Consider the following 22,827-nt stretch of genomic DNA (forward strand, 5'->3'; position numbering starts at 1 on the left):
TCTCTCTCTCTCTCTCTCTCTCTCTCTCTCTCTCTCTCTCTCTCACTAACTCACTCATCTTCAGATCCTTCTTAACTTCCTGCCTTTTACTTCAAAAGTATGCTCCCTTGTTATTGACCCTTCCACCTTGGGAACCGCTACTTTGTACCCACCCTGTCCATGCCTCTCAACATTTTACACATCTCAGTCAGGTACCCCCCAACATTCTCTGCTCCAAAGAGAATGGATTTGTTATGTCTTAGATCATGTTTTCTGGAGCCTTGTTGAGGAGCAGCCCCAAGTGGTCCACATAGGTAGGAAAAGGGATGGGCATTTAAGGCACAAATTCAGGGAGCTATGGTGGAAGCTTAGAGCTAGAGCAAACAGAGTTGTTATCTCTGGTTTGTTCCCCATGCCAAGGTGAAGAATATGGAGAGAGAAGAACACATGGCTACAGGTATGGTGCAAGAGGGAGGGTTTCAGGCACTGGGATCATTCTGGGATAGGTGGGACCTCTACAAGCAGGATGGCCTACACCTGAACCAGAGGCGTACCAATATCCTGGGGGGGGAAATTTGCTAATACTCTTTGGGAGGATTTAAACTAATTGCGCAGGGGGATGGGAACCTAAATTGTAGTTCCTGTGTCCAGAAGGTTGAAAGTAGTGAGGTCAGAAAAAAGGTTTCAAGGTCGCAAGAGTGCACCAGCAGGCAGGTAAGTGGTTTGAAATATGTCTACTTCAACGCCAGGAGCATCCAGAATAAGGTGGGGGAACTTGCAGCATTGGTTGGTATCTCGGACTTCAATGTTGTGGCCATTTCGGAGACATGAATAGAGCAGGAACAGAAATGGTTGTTGCAGGTTCCAGCATTTAGATGTTTCAGTAAGAACAGAAAAGATGATAAAAGAGGGAGAGGTGTAGCATTGTTAGTGAAGGACATTATTACGATAGCAGAAAGGACGTTTGAGGACTCATCTACTGAGGTAATATGGGTTGAGGTTAGAAACAAGGAAGGGGAGGTCACCGTGTTGGATGTTTTCTGTAGGCCTCTGTATACTTCCAGAGATGTAGAGGAAAGGGTAGCAAAGACTATTCTGAAAAGGAGCAAGAGTAACAGGGAAGTTGTTATGAGGGTTTTTAACTTGCCAAATAGTGACTGGAAATACTGTAGTTTGAGTACTTCAGGTGGGGCAATGTGTGCAGGATGGTTTCCTGATACAGTATGTAGACAGGTCCACAAGGGGCAAGGTGTTTTAAAAAATTCTCAAGGTCAGGTTCGTAGGAGAGTAGTCTGACACAGAACAAACGAAGTAGCCGGGAAGGTAAATTAGAATATAAAATACTTACCACGTGAATCAGCAGAGCAAGGCTAAAAAACACATTCCATTCTGGTTACATACAGATAAGAAGATTCACACGGGGAGGTGTGTAATAAGATTCACACGGGACTACCCAATACATGTGTTACATTATGATTCACACATGTATTGGGACATAATTTTACACCACACAAGGCCACATTGGATTTGGTACTGGGTAATAGACCTGGCCAGGTGTTAGATTTGGAGGTAGGTGAGCACTTTGGTGATTGTGCCCACAATTTGGTTAAGTTTAACTTAGTGATGGAAAGGGATAGGTAGATACCGCAGAGCAAGAGTTATAGCTAGGGGAAAGGCAACTATGATGCGATTAGGCAAAAGTTAGGATGCATAGGATGGGGAAAGAAACTGCAGGGGATGGACACAATTGATATGTGGAGCTTATTCAAGGAATAGCTACTGTGGGTCCTTGATAAGTACCTACCTGTCTGGCAGGGAGGAAATGGTGGACCTAGGAAGCCATGGTTTACGAGAGAAGTTGAATCTCTTGTTGAGGAAAAGAAGGCTTATGTTAGGATGAATGTGAAGGCTCAGTTAGGGAGCTTGAGACTTGCAAGTTTATAGCTGAAATGCTCCATCCCAGACAATCATGCGAATCTCCTCTATACCGCAACCAATGCAATCATATTTTATTTATTGTGACCAAAGCTGCGCACAATACTGACCAAAATTCTGTACATGAACTCCATGCTCTTAAATCAACTCATAAAGGCAAGTGCCCTGTATACCTTCATAATTATCCGATTAACCTGTCCAGCTGCCTTCACCTTGTGTATACAGAAACTAAATAAACAAAACTTGGCTCACTCTGAAATGGTAATAACTTCTAGAAGTTGGGTTAAGTACATGAGGAGAAAGTTAGAATCATCACAGCATGCTTAACAGTCAACTGGTCAAAACAAGGAAGAATCCCATTTCCAAACGATCAGCAACTGCTCCAATTCCTTCAAAAACATCTTATCAGAAAGAGAGAAAAGATTGGGGGCAATCTGGTTCTGCTTTATCACTCCTCTCTAAACTTTTCACACAACATAAAATACTTCAAAATTCTGCAACCTTTTGCACCAAATATCACAGCTGTATGATTTGTTACAAATAATTTGTTCAATAAACATGTAATAACATCAATTGAGAGAGTGCTGGGAGAATTCTCCACACTTTTTCTAAAGTGGCATTGGATCAGTTGAAATTGTTACTGCTCATTTGAAGGATTGGAACAGGCCTTGGAAGATGTCCAATATGTTGGAGGTTAACCAAATGTGGAGTGACCAAAAGCTTTGCAATTCACCCCAGTAAGGTACTAACACTCTGTTAAGGTGCCAACACATCAAGCAGTGAGAGAAAGGATGAAATTTAGATCAGGGAAAAGAAAAATTAGCAAATGCAAGTAATTTTGGTAATAAAACTAGAGTGTTGAAGAGTTTCAGCAGAAAATCCTGCTGGAAAATCTCAACAAGTCTGACCAGCAACTGTGGAGTGAAAAACAAAATGACTCTTTGGAGTTGAATTGAAATGAATTCCAGTGAAAACTTCTATTGGACTGGCAACATTAACTCTGTTTCTCTCATCATAGTTGCTGCCAGATCTGCTGAGATTTTCCATCAGGATTTTATGTTTTTTATATCATATAGCAGCCACAGTACTTTGCTTTCATTTGATTAACTTGAGTAATGATTGTTCTTTCTGTTTTTTGGTACTATCATTGATATCTGATGTTAAATTGTCATGTTTTTCTTTACAGGTTGCATGTGGTTTAAATCACACTTTAGCTGTCTCTACCGATGGGATGATGGTTTGGGCTTTTGGTGATGGTGATTATGGAAAGCTTGGTCTTGGCAATTCAACAGCCAAATCATCTCCCCAGGCATGTGTCACCAAGCTTTGGTCATTATATTGGTGTGATTGCGTGGCTTTCTGTCTTTCCAGCACTGCTTCCTGACTGTCTCAAGTGAATCATAGTATTTGAGGTCACAGCTGACTTGTGTGACAAAGCTTCTAGTAATTCATTCATTGAATGTGGGCTTTCTAGAAAGGCTGGCATTCATTTCCCATCCCTAATTTGCTTTTGAGAAACTTCTGTTGGACAGGTATGGTATGTTCCATGTGGTGTAAGTACCCCACAGTGCTGTTCGAGGTGGTGTTTTCACACTGCAACATTGAAGCTCAAAGATACAGTTCCAAGTCAGGGTGATGTAGCTGGAGGAAACCTGCTGGTGTTAGAGTCTCCCTTGCCCTTCTTGATGCAGGTTTGGAAGGTGCTGCTTTAGGTGCTTTAGCATGTTGTTGCAGTGCATCTTGTAAATGTCGCACACTACTGCCACTATGTGCTAGGAGTGGAGGGAGTTACTTGCTTACAAAAGGATGAGTACAAGAGTTGGCAGGTGATGTTACGGTTGTATAGGATTTTGGTTCGGCCACATTTGGAATACTGTGTACAATTCTGGTCGCCACATTACCAAAAAGATGTGGATGCTTTGGAGACAGTGCAGAGGAGGTTCACCAGGATGATGCCTGGTATGGAGGGCACTAGCTATGAAGGGAGGTTGAGTAGATTAAGATTATTTTCATTAGAAAAACGGAGGTTGAGGGGGCGCCTGATTGAGGCCTACAAAATTATGAGAAGTATAGACAGGGTGGATAGCAAGAAGCTGTTTTACAGAGTGAGGGACTCAATTACTAGGGGTCACAAGTTCAAGGTGAGAGAGGAAAAGTTTAAGGGAGATATGCGTGGAAAGTTCTTTACGCGGAGGGTGGTGGGTGCCTGGAACGTGTTGCCAGCAGCGGTGGTAGAGGGAGGCGTGATAGCGTCATTTAAGATGTATCTGGACAGATACATGAATAGGCAGGGAGCAGAGGGAAATAGGTGACTTTTAGATAGAGGATCTGGATCGGTGCAGGCTTCGAAGTCCAAAGGGCCTGTTCCTGTGCTGTAATTTTCTTTGTTCTTTGCCATATGTCAGTCTAAGCTATGATTGTCTTGATTTGGAGGTGCCAGTGTTGGACTTGGGTGTACAAAATTAAAAATCACACAACACCGGGTTATAGTCCAACGGGTTTATTTGGAAGTATTAGCTTTCGGAGCGCTGCTCCTTCAGGTGGTTGTGCAGTGTAAGATCATAAGACACAGAATTTTTAGCGAAAGTTTACAGTGTGATGCAATAGACACTCATACCCACCCCCTACCCTGGCGCGCGCACACACACACAAGTTTGTGGGGTGAATTTGTATTTGCAGATTTACATTTTATTTTTCTCTGAAACAGCATGAATCCATGTAAGATTCTGTAAATCCCTTTTTTAGAAATAGAATCAGTCTAAACATTGGGGCACAGACAGACTCACACAGGACACTTCACACTTTCAGTGCATTATCTGAGCTGACATGGTGCCCATTGTTAAAATGCACTTGAGAATGTAACAGTTTTGGGTTTACATATGAAAGAACTGAGACCAACATGATAATTCTATAAGATGAGAGACTTAACAAACAATCCAGGTTTTTTTCAATGTATCATTTCAGTTGCATCACACTGTAAACTTTTGCTTACATTCTGTGTCTTACGATATTATACTTCACAACCACATATTGAAGGAGCAGCGCTCCAGAAGCTAGTGTTTCCAAATAAACCTGTTGGACTATAACCTGGTGTTGTGTGATTTTTAACTTTGTCAGCCATGATTGTCCAGATTTTGCTGCACGCGGGCATAAACTGCCTCATTGTTTGCTACAATTACATCTGAACATAGTGCAACTTTCAGTGAGTGTACCCATTTCTGAGCTTCTGATGATGTAGTAGCATGGTTGGACCCAGGACAGTGCTCTGAGAAACTCCCGTAGTGATATCTTGGTTCCTGAAATGATTGCTCTTCAAAACCACAACCATATTCTTTTATGATGGGTGTGATTTGTTCCATGGGAGAGTCTCCAGCGATACTCACTGATTTCCTTGAATCAACCCAGTCAAGTGCTGCCTTGCTGTCAGTATCAGTCACTCTCACCTCAGAAGTGAAATTCAGGCTTGTTTTGATCGTGGTTGGGTCTAAGGCTACACTGAAAGCTGGTGCCAAATGGATCTGGTAGAACCCAAAATGAGCATCAGTGAGTGGGTTTTTGGTAAGTTTGTGCCATTTGATCCCATTGTCAATGCTTTCATTACTGATGATAGGTTGTGATCTAATGCAATAGTAATAGCTGGATTTGATTAGTCTTTTGTGTGGGCAATTTTCTTTACAATAGTTGGGTGAATTTTACAATTCAATTTTATGATAAGTCTAGGGAAAATTATGTTCGTAATTGATGAATGATGTAATTCAGCTATTCTGTTGTTTATTTTTCATAGCTCTGTCTTTTGTTTTTGTCTTAAGGTTTTTTAACTTCTCTTTTTGCAGAAAGTGGATGTTTTGTGTGGCATAGGAATTAAAAAAGTTGCTTGTGGCACCCAGTTTTCTGTTGCCCTGACAAAAGACGGCCATGTGTACACTTTTGGCCAAGGTAGGATAATTATCTAGGCTTTTCAAAATTATGTTTAGAATGGCACCAATGATTAATTTTAATTCATTCCAAATAGCTATAGAAACAGATGACTTTTCTATGTTGTCCATCATCCATTTATCAAAGCAAGAAATAGGAGTCAGTCTGTCTTCCACAACTGTTCATTTAAATTTCATAGTTCAATACAAGATCCAACCTTCTTTCTTCTTTTCCTAATCCACCCCTTAATGGGGAAAAACCAATCATTTTTCTTTTTCCATAACCAGAAGTGCTCTTACACAAAACTGAACGTTTCTTGCCCTCACCAAATCAGCTGTGATGTTTTTTATCTATTTACCACCACTGGTAAATCATCCATGTTTACCAATTGATTAATTTATGTGCAAAGCCCATTAAGAACAATGCAAGCCATCAAAGAGGAGGGAGAAGTGAAAACCAACCCTTATTTTCTCTGAATCTTGTATCCAGAAGTGCTCATACATACAAGTAAGCTGTTTTCTTTCTATCACTAAATCACTTTTTTTTTTATCTATTAACCATGACCAGTAAATCATCGGTGTTTCCAATTGAATAATTTACATGCAAAACCCATTAAGGGTAAAGCAAACCAGAGTTAGCGTTTCGGGTCCAGTGACCCAACAGTTCTGAAGAACGGTCACTGGATCTGAAACATTAACTCTGTCTTGTCTCCACAAATGCTAGCAGACCTGCTGAGATTCTCCAGAAATTTCTGTTGCAGGTCCAATCATTCTTCAGTCTACCAGCTAGAAATTGGCATTCAAGTGCTGTGCCATCAGTCACTTCTCCTCATTCTTTTCTGTCTATATATTTACTATGCTTGACACTGGATTTTTTTTTAAGTAATCTTTTTGCCCAAACGTAATTGAGAGAGATTGAAATATCTTTAAATGTTCAATATGTTTTTAAAGGTGACCGATTTTTTTTTTTCTCAACCTTTCTCACCTCCATTTTCTAAAAGATTCTGAATAATAATCCTGGAAATTGGTATGGAGATTGAAAATCCAGCAGGTTTTTATCATTACAGTTTCTAAATCTAATACTGTCTATATGAAATTTTATTTAACCAATCAGTTTAATTAAGTTCAGGCTGACTAGATTGAATATTCAAAATGATGAAACTAAGATTCCCATCACTAATGCCTTGAGAGAAGACTTGCAGCTCACCAAGGCTTACACAATTAAAAGATAGTGTTGTAGAACAAAGAGACCTAGGGTTTCAGGTACATAATTCTTTGAATTTGCGTCACAAATAGATAGTAGTTAAGAAGCATTGGGCACACTTGCGTTTAAGCTCAGACCTTTGAGTATAGGAGTTGGGGCGTTATGTTGAGGTTGTATAGGATGTTGGTGAGGCCTCTTAGGGTGCACTGTGTCTAGTTCTGGACGCCGTTTTAGGAAGGATATTATTAAGCTGGAGAAAGTTTATAAGAGATTTACCAGGATATTGCCAGGAACGGAGGTTTTGAGTTATAAGGAAAGGCTGGGACTTCTTTCACTAGAGCGTAGGAAGTTAAGGGATAAGCTTGTAGAGGTTTATAAAATCATGAGCGGTATAGATAAGGTGAATGGCAGGTCTCTTCCCTAGGTTGGGAGGTTTCAAGATTAGGGGCATGTTTTTAATATGAGAGGAGGAATGTTTAAAAAAGACATGAGAACAATTTTTGTTTGCACAGAAGTTGATTCATGTGTAGAATGAACTTGCAGAGGAAGTGATGGATGCTGGTACAGTTACATATGTTTAAAAGACATTTGTACATGAATAAAAAATACTTGGAGGGGTATGGGTCAAGGCAGGTGGGACTATCTTAGTTTGAGATTATGGTCAACATGAGTCGAAGAGTGTGGCGTTGGAAAAGCACAGCCGATCAGGCAGCATCCGAGGAGCAGGAAAGTTGACTTTTTGAGCAATAAGCTCTTCATCAGGAATTCCTAATGAAGAACATTATTAAGAACATGATGAAAACTTCATTTCATTTCCACTTCCAAACATAAATTAACAGATGCCATCCAATACAACTCTAACAAATTTACAAAGCTATCTGAATTTAATCTTCTCCCTCTCCTCGTGTAGATATAGAAAAAAAGTAGAGGTTAATACCAAGGTTTGAGCAACTTGAGTTTCTTGAGGCCAACCCAAAAATCACCTTACTGATGATGGCAAGTGTAGATAACCTGTGATGCTGCACCAAGTGTGAACAGAGCTCCTTACCAGCTCAAATAGTAAACAAAACCTTCTGTAACAATATCTGCCAGACGGACCAAACTATCATAAGAAAATGAAAATGCTAAGTTTGTCCAACAGATATGAAAGCTAAAATTTGAATTAAATTTTGTATTTTGAGTTAATAAGGGAGAACATGATTAGTGATTTTTAAAGTTCAATTTGTGAGCTTGGAACTGTACCAAGAAGAATGGAGGTCTGTTTTATTGACACTTAACACCGACTGTTGTGCAACCTTGACTTGAAGACCATGGGTGGGTTAATAGATTGGTGAATTTAATTTGAAAAGTATTCATGCTGAGTAACAGGAGTGCAGTGCACAAACCAAACAATCTAGACAGCTGATCTGTGTTGTGAAGGATTGCTGCATACTGGATACATAGGACACCATATGTAGGGAAAAAGCGGCAGAGCAATTGCTGAAAGGAATCCAGTCTGAACAAAGAACTCGTGTGTCTTAGTCGCAGTTCTTCATTAGAGTTGAATGTTTGTAAGAATATCACTATCTTGAAAGAAGTCATGTGAATTTGAACCTTTGTCTTATGTCTGTAATGAAATCTATGCAACATTTCATTTAGTGTAATATAGTCCATTATTTTCCCCGTTTAATTTATTATTCTTTGTGCTCAAAGTGCACAGCTTTTCGTGAATGTGTTCAGTAAGTGACCTCTGCTGGTTTAAAGGAAAAAATAAAGTCAGGATCGAACAAGCCAGGTTTTATTGTGGGATCTAATTTATCCTGTATTAACTATGAGTGTCATGTCCATTCAGACTCTGACAATTCCTTTTCCATGCCAACAGATCGCTTGATTGGCTTGCCTGAGGGCCGTGCCCGCAATCATAACAGACCTCAGCCAGTACCTGCTCTGAATGGAGTCTTTATTGAGGACATAGTTGTGGGTGCTGAGCACACACTGGGTCTTTCAACACCTGGAGATGTTTATGGCTGGGGCAGCAATTCAGAAGGGCAGGTAAAAAATCTTACTGCTACAGAGATCTTTTCAACTATTTTGTTCCTTGGATTATAAATACAAAGTTAGTAAACACAGGCTCACACTCAACTCGCCACAAGCAAGACATGAATTTTCCTGTAATGGTACCCCTTTTCACTAACATTAGCTGATGCTATGTCAATATAATCTGCTTCAAAAGCAGCAGGACAACTAGAAGCAGGAGTAAGACATTTGACCCTTCAAACCTGCACTGCCATTCAGTTTGATTATGGCTGTTCCTCCATCCCAATGCCATGTTCTTGCTTTCTCTTTATACCTTTTTATGCCTTTAATATCAATAAAACTGTCAATCTGTTTCTTGAATATACTCTGCAACATGGCCTCCACAGCTTTCTGTGATAGTGAACTCAACAGGTTGACCACCCTTTGAGTGAAGAAATATTTCCTCGCCTTGATCTGAAATGGTCTTCCCCATATTCTGAGACTGTGACCCAATTTCTAAACCATGGGAAGCAAACAAGATAATGAGATTCCAGAGACTGTATGTTCCTGTTAGGGTGAACAGCAAACCTGGTAGGTATGGGGAACGCAAGACGTCTGGATGGGTATTTGAATAGGAAGGGTTTAGAGGGATATGGGCCAAGTGCTGGCAAATGCAACTAGATTAGGTTAGGATATCTGGTCGGCATGGACAAGCTGGACCAAAGGGTCTGTTTCCATACTGTACATCTCTGTGGCTCTAGTCTATCCAGTCCTGTTGGCATTGTATACGTTTCGATTAGATTCCGCTTATCCTTATAAATATAAGGAATATATTTATAATTTATATATGAATATAAATACAGTTGAACCAATTTCTCATTAGACATTCTGCTGTTCCTGTTGTCAACCTAATAACTCTACAGCATTAACTCTACATATTTGCATTAACTCTACAGCAAATATACCCTCTCTTAGGTAGAGAGACGAAAACTGCATACAGTACTCCAGGGTGGTCTTGGCAAGGTCCTGAATAAGTTTGTAATGTATTCCTACTAATGAACCCAAATCCCTTTGTCTTGAAGGCCAGCATAATATTTGCCTTCCTAATAGCTTTCTGCACCTGCCTGTTTACTTTCATTGACTAGTGTATGAAGACACCAGGATCCCTTTTGTACATTCAAATGTCCCAATATATCACCATTCAAGTGATCATCTGCCTTTCTGTTTTTCACACTGAAGTCTATCACTTCACATTTTGGTGCATTATATTACATATGCCATGTGCTTGCCCACACACTCAACTTGTCGAGATTGCCCTAAGGCCTCCTTGCATCCTCCTCATAACTCTGAATCACACTCAGTTTTGTGTCATCAGAATCTTGGAAATATTGCATCTGGTTCATAGAACAGTACAATACAGGCCCTACAACCCTCAGTGTTGTGCCAACCTTTTAACCTAGTCTAAGATCAAACTAACCTACATACCCTTCATTTTACTATCATTCATATGCCTGTCCAAATGTCGTTTACATGTCCCTAATGTCTCTCACTCTACGACCACTGCTGCAGTGCATTCCATGCACTCACCACTCAGTGTAAAGAACCTACCTCTGACATCTCCCCTAAACCTTCTTCCAATCACCTTAAAATGATGTCCCCTCGTGATAGCCATTTCCACCCTGGGGAAAAAGTATCTGGCTATCCACTCTATCTATGTATCTCGTTACCTTGTACATCTCTATCAAGTCACCTTCTTCACTTCAATGAGAAAGGCCCTAGCTTCCTCAACCTTTGCGGCATGGTGGCACGGTGGTTAGCACTGCTACTTCACAGCGCCAGAGACCAGGGTTCAATTCCCGCCTCAGGCAACTGTCTGTGTGGAGTTTGCACATTCTCCCTGTGTCTGCGTGGGTTTCCTTCGGGTGCTCCAGTTTCCTCCCACATTCCAAAGATGTGCAGGTTAGGTGGATTGGCCATGCCAAATTGCCTGTAGTGTGTTGGTGAAGGGGTAAATGTCGGGGAATAGGTCTGGGTGAGTTGCTCTTCGGAGAGTCAGTGTGGACTTGTTGGGCCGAAGGGACTGTTTCCACATTGTAAGTAATCTAATCTTTCTTCATTACACATACCCTCCAGTCCAGCAGCATCCTGGTAAATCTCCTCTGCACCCTCTCTAAAGCTTTTACATCCTTCCTATAATGAGGCGACCAGAACTAAATACAGTATTCCAAGTGTGGTCTAACATAGAACATTACAGTGCAGTTCAGACCCTTCGGCCCTCGATGTTGCGCCACCCTGGGTCATACTAATCTGAAGCCTATCCCACCTACAATATTCCATGTACATCATTTGCCTGTCCAATGACGACTTAAATGCACTTAAACTTGGCGAATCTACTACCGATGCAGGCAAAGCATTCCATACCCTTACTACCCTCTGAGTAAAGAAACTACCTCTGACATCTGTCTTATACCTATCTCCCCACACTTTAAAGTTGTGTCCCCTCGTGTTTGCCGTCTCCATACTTGGAAAAAGGCTCTCCCTGTCCACCCTATCTAACCCTCTGATTATCTTGTGTATCTCTATTAGGTCACCTCTCAACCTCCTTCTCTCTAATGAGAACAGCCTCAAGGCCCTCAGCCTTTCCTCGTAAGACATTCCTTCCATACCGACAACATCCTATTAAATCTCCAAAGCTTCCACATCCTTCTTATAATGCGGTGACCAGAAAAGTACACAATACTCCAAGTGTGGCTGTACTAGAGCTTTGTACAACTGCAGCATAACCTCCTAGTTCTGGAACTCAATCCCTCTATTAATAAAGGCCAAAACACTGTATGCCTTCTTAACAACCCTGTCAATCTGGGTGGCAACTTTCAGGGATCTGTGTACATGGACACCAAGATCTCTCTTCTCATCTGCACTCCCAAGAATCCTACCATTAGCCCAGTACTTTGCATTCCGATTACTCCGTCCAAAGTGTATCACCTCACACTTGTCCACATTAAACTCCATTTGCCACCTCTCAGCCCAGCTCTGCATCCTATCTATGTCTCTCTGCAATCTACAACATCCTTCATCACTATCCACAAGTCCACCGACCTTAGTGTCGTCCACAAATTTACTAACCCACCCTTCTAAGCCCTCATCCAGGTCATTTATAAAAATGACGAACAGCAGTGGACCCAACACCGACCCTTGCGGTACGCCACTAGTAACTGGACACCAAGATGAACATGTTCCATCAACTACAACCCTCTGTTTTCTTTCAGCAAGCCAATTACTGATCCAAACTGCTATGCCTCCCACCATCCCATTCCTCCGCATTTTGTATAATAGCCTACTGTGGCGAACCTTATCGAACGCCTTGCTGAAATCCATATACACCACATCAATCGGTTTACTTATCTACCTGTTCGGTCACTTTGTCAAAAAACTCAATAAGATTCATTAGGCACGACCTACCCTTCCCAAAACCGCGCTGACTGTCCCTGATCATATTATTCTTTTCTAGATGGTTATAAGTCCTATCTCTTATAACCTTTTCCAACACTTTACCAACAACTGAAGTGAGACTCACTGGTCTGTAAATACCAGGGTTGTCTCTACTACCCTTTTTGAACAAGGGAACCACATTTGCTATCCTCCAGTCCTCAGGCACTATTCCTGTAGACAATGATGATTTGAAGATCAATGCCAAAGGCTCGGTAATCCCTTGCTTCCCAAAGGACCCTAGGATAGATCCCATCCGGCCCAAGGGACTTATCTATTTTCACACTCTGCAGTATTTCTAATACCTCTTCCTTGTAAACCTCAATCTCTTCTAGTCTGGATGCAAGTATCTCTGTACCTTCCTTGCCAACATTTTCATTTTCTATAGTGAACACTGTCGAAAAATATTTATTTAGCGCTTCCCCTATCTCCTCTGAGTCCACACACAACTTCCCACCATTATCCTTGATTGGCCCTAATTTAACTCTCGTCATTCTTTTATTCCTGACATACCTATGGAAAGCCTTAGGGTTAACCCTGATCCTATCCGCCAACAACTTTTCATGTCCACTCCTGGCTCTTCTGAGCTCTCTCAGGTCTTTCCTGACTTCCTTTTAACCCTCAAGCGCCCTAACTGAGTTTTCACATTTTGTCCTAACATAAGCCGCCGCCTTCTTCTTGACCAGGGATTCCACTTCCTTCGTAAACCACGGCTCATGCGTTCTATATCTTCCTCGCTGCCTGACAGGTACATACTTATCTAGGACACCCAGGAGCTTTTCCTTGAATAAGCACCACATTTTTAATGTGCTCATCCCCTGCAGTTTCCTTCCCCATTCTCCACTTCCTAAATCTTTCCTAATTTCCCTTCCCCCAGCTGTAACTCTTGCTCAGTGGAGTACACCTATCCCTTTCCATCACTAAAGTGAACTAACAGAATTGTGATCGCTGTCTCCAAAGTACTTACCTACTTCCAAATCTAACACCTGGCCAGGCTCGTTACCCAGTACTAAATCTAAAATGGCTTTGCCCCTTGTAGGCCTGTCTACATACTGTGTCAGGAAGCCCTCCTGCACACACTGGACAAAAACTGACCCGTCTATAGTACTCGTAGTGATCCCAGTCAATATTTGGATAGTCGAAGTCCCCCATGACAACTAACCCTGCCACTCTCACTCCTATCGAGAATCATCTTTGCTATCCTTTCCTCTACATCTCTGGGACTATTCGGAGGCTTATAGAAAACTCCCAACATGGTGACATCTCCTTTCCTGTTTCTAACCTCAGCCCATACTACCTCAGTTAATGAGTCCCCAAACATCCTTTCTACAACTGTAATATTGTCCCTGATCAACAATGCCACACCTCCCCCTCTTTTACCATCTTCTCTGTTCTTACTGAAACATCTGAATCCCGGAACCTGCAACAGCCATTCCTGTCCCTGCTCTATCCATGTCTCCGTAATGGCCACAACATCGAAGTCCCAGGTACCAACCCACGCTGCCAGTTCACTCACTTTATTTTTGATGCTCCTCACATTGAAGTACACATACTTCAAACCAGGTTCTCGCTTGTCAGATACTTGATTTGGGAACTCCCTACTCTCATCCTCTTCTGCACCTGTCCTACAATTTTGGTTCCCAGCCCCCTTCTGTATTAGTTTAAATCCACCTTAATAGCTTTAGCGAATTTCCCACCCAGGATATTGGTACTCCTCTGGTTTAGATGAAGACCATCCTGCTTGTAGAGGCCCCACCTACCCCAGAAACAGCTCCAATTATCCAAGAATCCAAAACCCTCCCTCCTGCGCCATCCCTGTAGCCACGTGTTCAACTCCTTTCTCTCCTTATTCCTCACCTCACTAGCACGTGGCACGGGCATCAAACCAGAGAAAACAACTCTGTTTGTCCTAGCTCTAAGCTTCCATCCTAGCTCCCTGAATTTCTGCTTCAAGTCCCCATCTCTCTTCTGACCTATGTCATTGGTGCCAATGTGGGCCATGACTTGGGGCTGCCCTCCCTCCCCCAAAGGATCCCAGTAACACGATCAGAGACATTACCGACTCTGGCACCTGGGAGGCAACACACCAACCGTGAGTCTCTCTCGTCCCCACAGAACCTCCTATCTGTCCCCCTAACTATCGAGTCCCCAATGACTACTGCTCTGCTCCTCTTCCCCCTTCCCTTCTGAGCAGCAGGTGCCCCACTTCTTTCCCCTGGTAAGTCATTCTCCCCCAACAGTATCCAAAACGGTATACTTATTGTTGAGGGGAATGGCCACAGGGGATCCCTGCACTGCCTGCCGGTTCCCTTTCTGTCCCCTAACTGTCACCCATCTGTCTTTTTCTTTTATCTGGGGAGTGACTATCTCTCTGTAAGTCCTGTCAGTAACCCTCTCTGTCTCCCAAATGATCCGAAGTTCATCCAACTCCAGCTCCAGTTCCCTAAAACGGTTTTCAAGGAGCTGGTGTTGGGTGCACTTCCCACAGATGTAGTCTGTGGGAAGTGCACCCAACACACACTAGTGGTGACCCTTACTTCCGACATTCTGCAGGAGGAATATTCCATTGCCCTAAACTCCATTCCCACTATTCTAACTCCCGAAGTGACTACTAAAAGAAAAAGGATTAGGAAATAAACTTACCTTGTCAATCTGGCTCCCACAACTTTTTCTTTAGGTTAGAGGAGGAGGATTGGTGGGAGACCCTACCCGAGTAGTGTCTCGGGTAACGCAACCACGCAAATATAAACTGTTCTGCTTACCCTTCCCAGAAGTCCTTTGCTCGCTCCCTCCCTTCCTCGCTAGCCTGAAAGTAAGAAGTTTAAATATACTTACCTGCCTTCCGACAATCACCTCGCACCAACGTCACCTCCTCTCTGCTCTCGCTGCTCCGTCGTGGGCTTGAAAGAGCTACAGCATAACCCGCGGCTCTTAAGTTCAATACCTCTACTAATGAAAGCCAACACACCATAGATCATCTTAAGAGCCTTGTCAGATTGGGTGGCAACCCTCCGGGATCTATGGACATGGACCCCAAAATCCCTCTATTCCTCCATACTGCCAAGAATCCTGCCTTTAACACTGTAATCTGCATTCAAATTCAAAGTTCCAAATGAATCATTTCAGTTTTCCAGATTGAACTCCACCTGCCACTTCTCAGCACAGCTCTGCATCCTGTTAATGTCCCGTTGCAATCTACAATGGCCTTTCACACTACCCACCGCTCCACCAACCTTCGTGTCATCGGCAAACTTACTAACCCACCCTTCCACTTCCTCATCCTAGTCATTTATAAAAATCACCAAGAGCAGAGGTACCAGAACAGATCCCTGCAGAACACCACTGATCACCAAACTCCAGGTTGAATACTTTCCATCTACTACTTACCCTCGGTCTTCTATTGGCCAGCCAACTCTGTATCCGGACAGCCAAAGTTTCCGTATCCCATGCCTCCTTACTTTCTGAATGAGCTGACCATGCGAAACCTTATCAAATACCTATGTATATCCGTCCATTGCTCTACCTTCATCAAACAGTTTTGCCACATCCTTAAAGATTTCAGTAAGGTTTGTGAGATATGACCTGCACATCACAAAGCCATGCTGACTATCTCTAATCATACTATGCATTTGCAAATAATCATAAATCCTGTTTCTCAGAATCCTGTCCAATAATTTGACCACCACCGATGTATGACTAACTGGTCTGTAATTCCAAGAGTTACCCTGTCCTATTTGTTGAGCAAAAGAATAACAGTTGCCACCTTCCAATCATCTGGCATTACTCCAGTACATGGTGAGGACGCAAAGATCATCTCCAAAGGTGCATCGATCTCTTTCCTAGCTTCCCATAAGAACCTTGGGTATATCTCATCTGGCCTAGGGGACTTACTTTTCCTCATATTTTTCAGCATTTCCAGCACATCCTCCTTCTTAACATCCACCTGTTCAAGCATATCAGCCTGTTTCACGCTGTCCTCACAAACAAGAAGTTTCCTCTCATTGGTGAATACTGAAGCAAAGTGTTCATGAAGAACCTCCCCTACTTCCTCCGACTAGTTGCCCCCATTATCCCTGATCAGTACCACCCTAACTCTGGCCATCCTCTTGTTCCTCACAGAAGTGTAGAGCGACTTGGGGTTTTCGTCAATCCTACCAGCCAAGGCTGTTTCATACCCAACACACTGACTGGAACTTTGCCCTGTCAACTGTCTATCCTTCCTCATAGACTTTCTGCATGCTGTATTTGCCTGTTCACCAGCTACCCCTTCCTCTGATCCGTAGCTCTGGTTCCCATCCCCCTACCAAACTAGTTTAAACCCTCCCAAATAGCCCAAACACTCCTATTATGTCCAAATTCCTGAATTTATTTTATTTTAGTTAATGGACTTCAGTTTAATTTTTAGACAAAGTAGAAGTACTCATCTGACCTTATTTTAGATGTTTTCTAATTTGCAATTATTTATCATCCAGCACTAAGTCGCTGAATTCACCACTCTTCATTCATGCTGCTTTATGCATTCATGTGTTTCTTTATACCAATGTAGTTAGAAGCACGTAAGATGAAAACCAACTGTCAAAAACATTCTCAGCATAGATGCATGGAAGTGTGGAGTACATTTAGCTATAAAATAAGTGTTTATAGTGAAAGTTTATTGTAGTACCTTGTCTCTGACTTTCCACATCTGTTTTTCCTGTTATAGCTGGGTTTGGGTCATACCAATCATGTAAGAGAGCCAACCCTAGTCACAGCACTCCAGGGAAGGAATATTCGACAGATTTCAGCAGGACGTTGCCACAGTGTAGCATGGACAGCTCCTCCAGTACCACCAAGAGCACCAGGTGACATGGTTTCAACTTTCCTTTTATTTTACTGTAGACTGTATCAAAGTGATATGTTTTCTTGTCAATGACCCAGACACAGTTTAATGTGCTGAATTTTAATTTGATCTCTTTTCAAATTCAGATTTTTTGCAGATTTTTTACTTAATATTAAAAATTGGAATATATGCCATAAAAAGAATACATGCTGGGGAGACTCAACAGGTTTAGCAGCATCTGGAAGACAAATAGTTAACATTTCCAGTACAATATGACTTCTCCATATTGAAGAAATGCACTGGACTCAAAACATTAACACATATTTGGTCCATATGTGTTGTTTTCCTGTAGACGCTGGTTTGAAGTTCCACATTGGTTGTTCGCTCTACTGCGAACATTAAGCAGGGAAAAGGAAGAAAACACACTCAATACACAAGAAAGGAAAGCACTAGAAAGACTAAAAAAAGATTAAAAACATTGTTATCCTACCTGCAGACAAAGGACGCTTGACAGTCATTTTAAATCAAAGAGAAAGCAAATGCACTACTTGGAGATACCAACACTTACCAACAAATGGCAATAGACCCGACCCCACAACTCGAGAACCAAATCACAACCCTATTCAAAAAAATTTCAGAAATCTGGAGAAATAAATAACTTCGACTTCCAAAAAAAGAAACCAGACGGATCAAACACACCACGCTTCTATGGATTATCCAAAATTCACAAGCTAGGAGCCCCCCCTCAGACCCATAGTCTTGCTACCTGGAACACTAAAGAGAACACTAAACACTAAATTCATTAAAGAGGAGGAAAACAACAACAATAACAAACTGCCATTTCTAGATGTTATATAGAGCAAACAGCCAATGGGGAACTTCGAATCAGCGCCTACAGGAAAATAACACATACTGACCAAATACTGAACTACAGAAGCAATCACAAAAGAAGCTGCATCAGAACATTATTTTAATGAGCCACCAGCAACACAGAGGAACTACTTACACCTCAGCGAGCAAACCTACATCGAGAACCTCTACCTGAGCTACAAATATTGTCAATACTCGCTAGAAATCAGGTCGTCTTAGAAGTAGGAAGAGAAATCCAGCTTCGAGCTGTAACTAAGAGAGGAAAGAAAATAGCTTCTACTTCTTCAAAAATCCAGCTTCTGCTGAACATAAAAGCTGAAAAAAATACCAGAAATGCTGGTCTGTGAAAGCTGGCCCCACCCATTCAGGATGCTTCTATTGTTCCAACTTTGAAAAAACTTCCAAGGCTCACAAGCTGTTTACTTCACCACAGACCACTCATGATCTCTTGTTCAACCTCTTTCTTAAAAGAAACCAGGACAAAGTACACCTGTGAATGGCACAGTATTGTCACAACGTCTAATGTGAAAATCTCTTCCTCCTCTTACTAGGTGTATCTGTGCCTCTGCAGCTAGGTTTGCCAGACTCCATTCCACCCCAGTATAGCTCTTTGAAGGAAACAAATATTGAAACAATCAGGGCCAGGCTACGTTTGCTGTACCACTTCTCAGATCTCATGTACTCCTCATGGAGGTTACTTAACCTGAGTCCAAACAATCAGGTAAGCAGTGCTTGGAATAAGTAAACTAACGCTGGATGATATAACTTAAGTAAATAATTCAAAGTTTGAAGAACAGATAATTCATGTTTAGAATTGTAATTACAGAACAGCACATCTCACTACAATGCTGGAACATGGGGAATAGTCCAGGGACAATTAAGACCATTGCTGGCACCAAGAGTGTACACTCTTCCTATGGTACGTTCCATTGGAAAGACAATGGTCCAAGGCAAAAATTATGGCCCTCAGATTACAGTAAAAAGGATTTCTACCAGGTAAATGTTGTCAATTTTCTTTTATGCATACTGTCTTACCCTGAATCCTGTGTAAAACAAAATGCTTATTTCTACTATTTATGAAGCTCCAATTTCTATATATCAGGTTATTTTTATTTAAATGATGAAAATGATTTCTATATGTGATACAAATTTTCATGGCTTTTTCAGAGGTCGCAAGTGTAAGCCCATCTTTGTACAGATTGCTAGGCAAGTAGTTAAACTCAACGCATCAGACTTGCGGTTACCTTCACGTGCCTGGAAGGTGAAACTGGTGGGCGAGGGTGCTGATGATGCTGGTGGAGTATTTGATGACACCATCACAGAGATTTGTCAAGTAATTAAACCACTTTTATTTTGTCTGTGTTGTTCTTATCAATGAAAAAATGAGGCTGAGTAACTGCCAATTTTTCTGGTGAGTTTTAGAAACAAACAGCAAAGCTTTTCAGATGCAAAATCATAGAATCCCTACAGTGTGGAAGCAGGTCATTCGGCCCATTGAGTCTACAGGAACCCTCCAAAGAGCATCATACCCAGACCCACCCGCCTACCTTATCCATGTAAGCCTGCATATCACATGGTTAATCCACCTCATCTGCACATCCCTGGACATACAGGGCAATTTAGCATGGCTAATCCACCTAACCTACACATCTTTGGACTATGGAAGGAAACCGGAGCGCCCAGAAGAAACTCCTGCAGACACAGGAAGAATATGCAAGCACCACACTTAACAGTTACCAGAGGTGCAAACGAACCCAGGTTCCTGACGCAGTGTGGCAGCAGTGCTGACCACTGTGGCGCCCTGGCATTATATGCAGCTGAAAATTACATTTGGACCATAAATTAATTTACTTAAAGTTTCAGCCAATTTCTGATCACTTAAAAAAGGAGTTAATAATAAATATCATCCTTCAGTTAATTAGAAACATTAATTGGGTTTGCATTTTTACTTGCAATGCCTGATATTCTTTTTCATTTAAACAGGAGCTTGAGATGGGGATAGTAGACCTTCTCATTCCTACTCCAAATGTCACAGCTGAAGTTGGCTACAACAGAGACAGGTAAAACTTGTTACTAAGTTCCAGTGCAAGTTTTGTTAATGATGTGCTGGCAAGCAATGGTGAAGGTTTTTGCTGTTCATTGCAGAAAGCAGTTTGATGTTCAAAGACTTTTGGAATTAACAGATTGCCTTTTCAGAAAAGGTTAGTTAGGCTAAGCTTGTAAACTCTGGAGTTTAGAACAGTCAAATGTGACTGAATTGAAACCTATAAGATCCTGAAGGAACTTGACTGAGTGGATGTGAAAAGAATATTTTCTCTTATGGGAGAGTCTAGAATACGCGTTTATAGTTTAAAAATAAGAGGATACCCTTTTAAAACAGATGAAGAAGCATTTTTTCTGAGGGTTGAGTATCTTTGGAATTCCTACCTCAAAAGCCAGTAGATACGGAATCCTTAAATACTTTTAAGGCAGAGGAAGATAGATTCTTGATTACCAAGGAGATGAAAGATCATTGGGGATATATAGGAGCGTAGAGTTGAGGTTAAAATCAGATCGGCCACAGAATTATTCAATAGCAGATCAGGCTAGAAGAGCTGACTACCCTACTCTTGTTCCTTGTTCCTATGCTCATGTTTATTTTGATACTCCTCTAACGGAACACAATGTGATCTTCCTTTCCTACATATACTAGTCCTGAATGCTTGTTGTCTATTAATGATAATGGTCTGATAATAACGCAGCAGGGATTGATTAGCTCTAAGTTAGTTAATTTCAAACAGTAAAACATATTACAGATTATCAAATGGACATGACAACAAACCAGGTGATTTCTGTGTGCAGCTTGCAAACTCTCAGCAGGCTGCCTTCCAGAAAATGTCTCAAGCTTGTATAGACACAGCAAAGTAAAGTTGCCATTGTCTTACCAGATCATTGGGCTGCTCTCTCTAGAAAGGGAGAGATGACTGGTAGGGTTTAACCTCAAGGTCACAACATCTCAGGCAAGGGAAAGAGGTTGAAAGGACAATCCTTCATGGTAACCTCAGCTGATACAGGAATTGAACCCACACTTTTGGCATCAGTCCACGTTGGAAACCAGCCATCCAGCCAACTGAGTTACTGACCTCCATACACACAGCACATGGAATCCTTAAAGGTGAATTCTCTTAAAACCGAGAGAAGCATAAAGTAGTCAGCACTGGTCGTCTTCAGAAGGGTTACTGGACTCAAAACATTAACTCTGCTTTCTCTCCATAGATGCTGCCAGACCTGTTGAGTTTTTGCAGCAATTTCTAATTTTGTTGGCGTAGTTCTATTTGTTCTTCATTCGTATAGTTAGAGGTCAACAGCATAAAAAAGGCCCTTCAGCCAATCAAATCTTTGCCAGTCAAAAATAAACACACTATTTTGATCCCTTTTTTTCCATCACTTAACCTTGTATGCTTGGATATTGCGAGTGCACATCCAAATGCCTCTTAAATATTGAGAGTTTCGGCCTTTATCACCTCTGCAGGCAGTGAGTTCCAGATTCCTACAATCATCTGAGTGAGAAAATGTTTCCTCACATCCCATCTAAACCCTCTGTCATCAATCCCTCTCCAAAGGAAAAGGTTTCTTCCTCCCTATGCCCTCAGAATTGCATACATGTCAATCATGTCTTCTCTCAATTTCTTTGCTGCAAACAAAGCAATCATGTTCTATCACATCTCTTTTTGTAACAAAAACTCTCCAGCCTAGGCAACATCCCAATAAAACTCCTCTGCTCCCTCTCCAGTACAATCACATCCCTTCTAAAATGCAAATTCCAGCTCGAGACCAAGGAGCAATGTGACAGAAGTGTGGATAGTTGGAAATTTTCCAGGGCTAAAATGTCAAATACTAGGGGCATAGGTTTAAAAACACAAGACGACAGCAGGTTCTTAGAACATGCTACCCGGGGAACTGGTAGAATCAGATATGATAGCAACCTCAAGAGGCATTTATGCAGACACATGATCAGGCAGCTAGTAGTGATACAGACAATGTGCAAGCAGATGGGGTTAATTTAGAATGACAACCTGATCGGTGCAGACATAGTGGGCCAAAGGGCCTGTTCCTGTGCTGTACTGTTTAATGTTCCATATACACAATACTCTGTCACCTAACCAACATTTTATACAGCTCCATAGATGAACTCTGTGCTTCTGCTAATGAAGGCAAATATCCTATATGCATTAATCACTTTATCCACCTGTCCTGCTACCTTAAGTGACGAGTAGATGTGCACACGAAGATTCCTCTGATCCTCAGTGTTTCTCAGGGTCCTATTGTTCATTATGTATTCTCTTGCCTTGTTTCTCCTGCATCACCTCAGAATAATCCAGATTCAGTTCCATTTGCTGCTGATCAGCTCATCTGATATGAAAAACAGATAACAGTATATGAAAAACAGTGCCCTCCCCTGTATACCTGGTCATGTTTTGGAAAACATCAGTCACATTAGTCAGACATGACCTTCCCTTAACAAATCCATGATGACTGTTCCTGATTAGTCCCATCCTTACCAAATACAGATGTATTCTGACCTTCCAGTCATGTCCCAACCACTAAAGTTAGATTGACTGGTCTGTGATTTCCTTTACTCC

General features: G+C 41.7%; 1 protein-coding gene across 1 annotated transcript in view; it reads left to right on the top strand.

The window, feature by feature from the left end:
- The window catches only part of LOC122542642 (probable E3 ubiquitin-protein ligase HERC1), a gene marked incomplete at its 5' end in the record, with an annotated part of 215,948 nt that overhangs the window by 168,286 nt on the left and 24,835 nt on the right, over positions 1-22,827 (top strand). Inside the window, 8 exons of the mRNA XM_043680638.1 lie at positions 3,101-3,223; positions 5,748-5,850; positions 8,894-9,063; positions 17,219-17,357; positions 18,757-18,926; positions 19,032-19,201; positions 19,373-19,538; positions 20,189-20,265. Of these exons, the coding sequence (XP_043536573.1) occupies positions 3,101-3,223; positions 5,748-5,850; positions 8,894-9,063; positions 17,219-17,357; positions 18,757-18,926; positions 19,032-19,201; positions 19,373-19,538; positions 20,189-20,265 (1,118 nt within the window). The remainder of the gene's footprint in view (positions 1-3,100; positions 3,224-5,747; positions 5,851-8,893; positions 9,064-17,218; positions 17,358-18,756; positions 18,927-19,031; positions 19,202-19,372; positions 19,539-20,188; positions 20,266-22,827) is intronic.

This window comes from Chiloscyllium plagiosum, chromosome 40 (assembly GCF_004010195.1).
Source record: "Chiloscyllium plagiosum isolate BGI_BamShark_2017 chromosome 40, ASM401019v2, whole genome shotgun sequence".
Taxonomy (NCBI): domain Eukaryota; kingdom Metazoa; phylum Chordata; class Chondrichthyes; order Orectolobiformes; family Hemiscylliidae; genus Chiloscyllium; species Chiloscyllium plagiosum.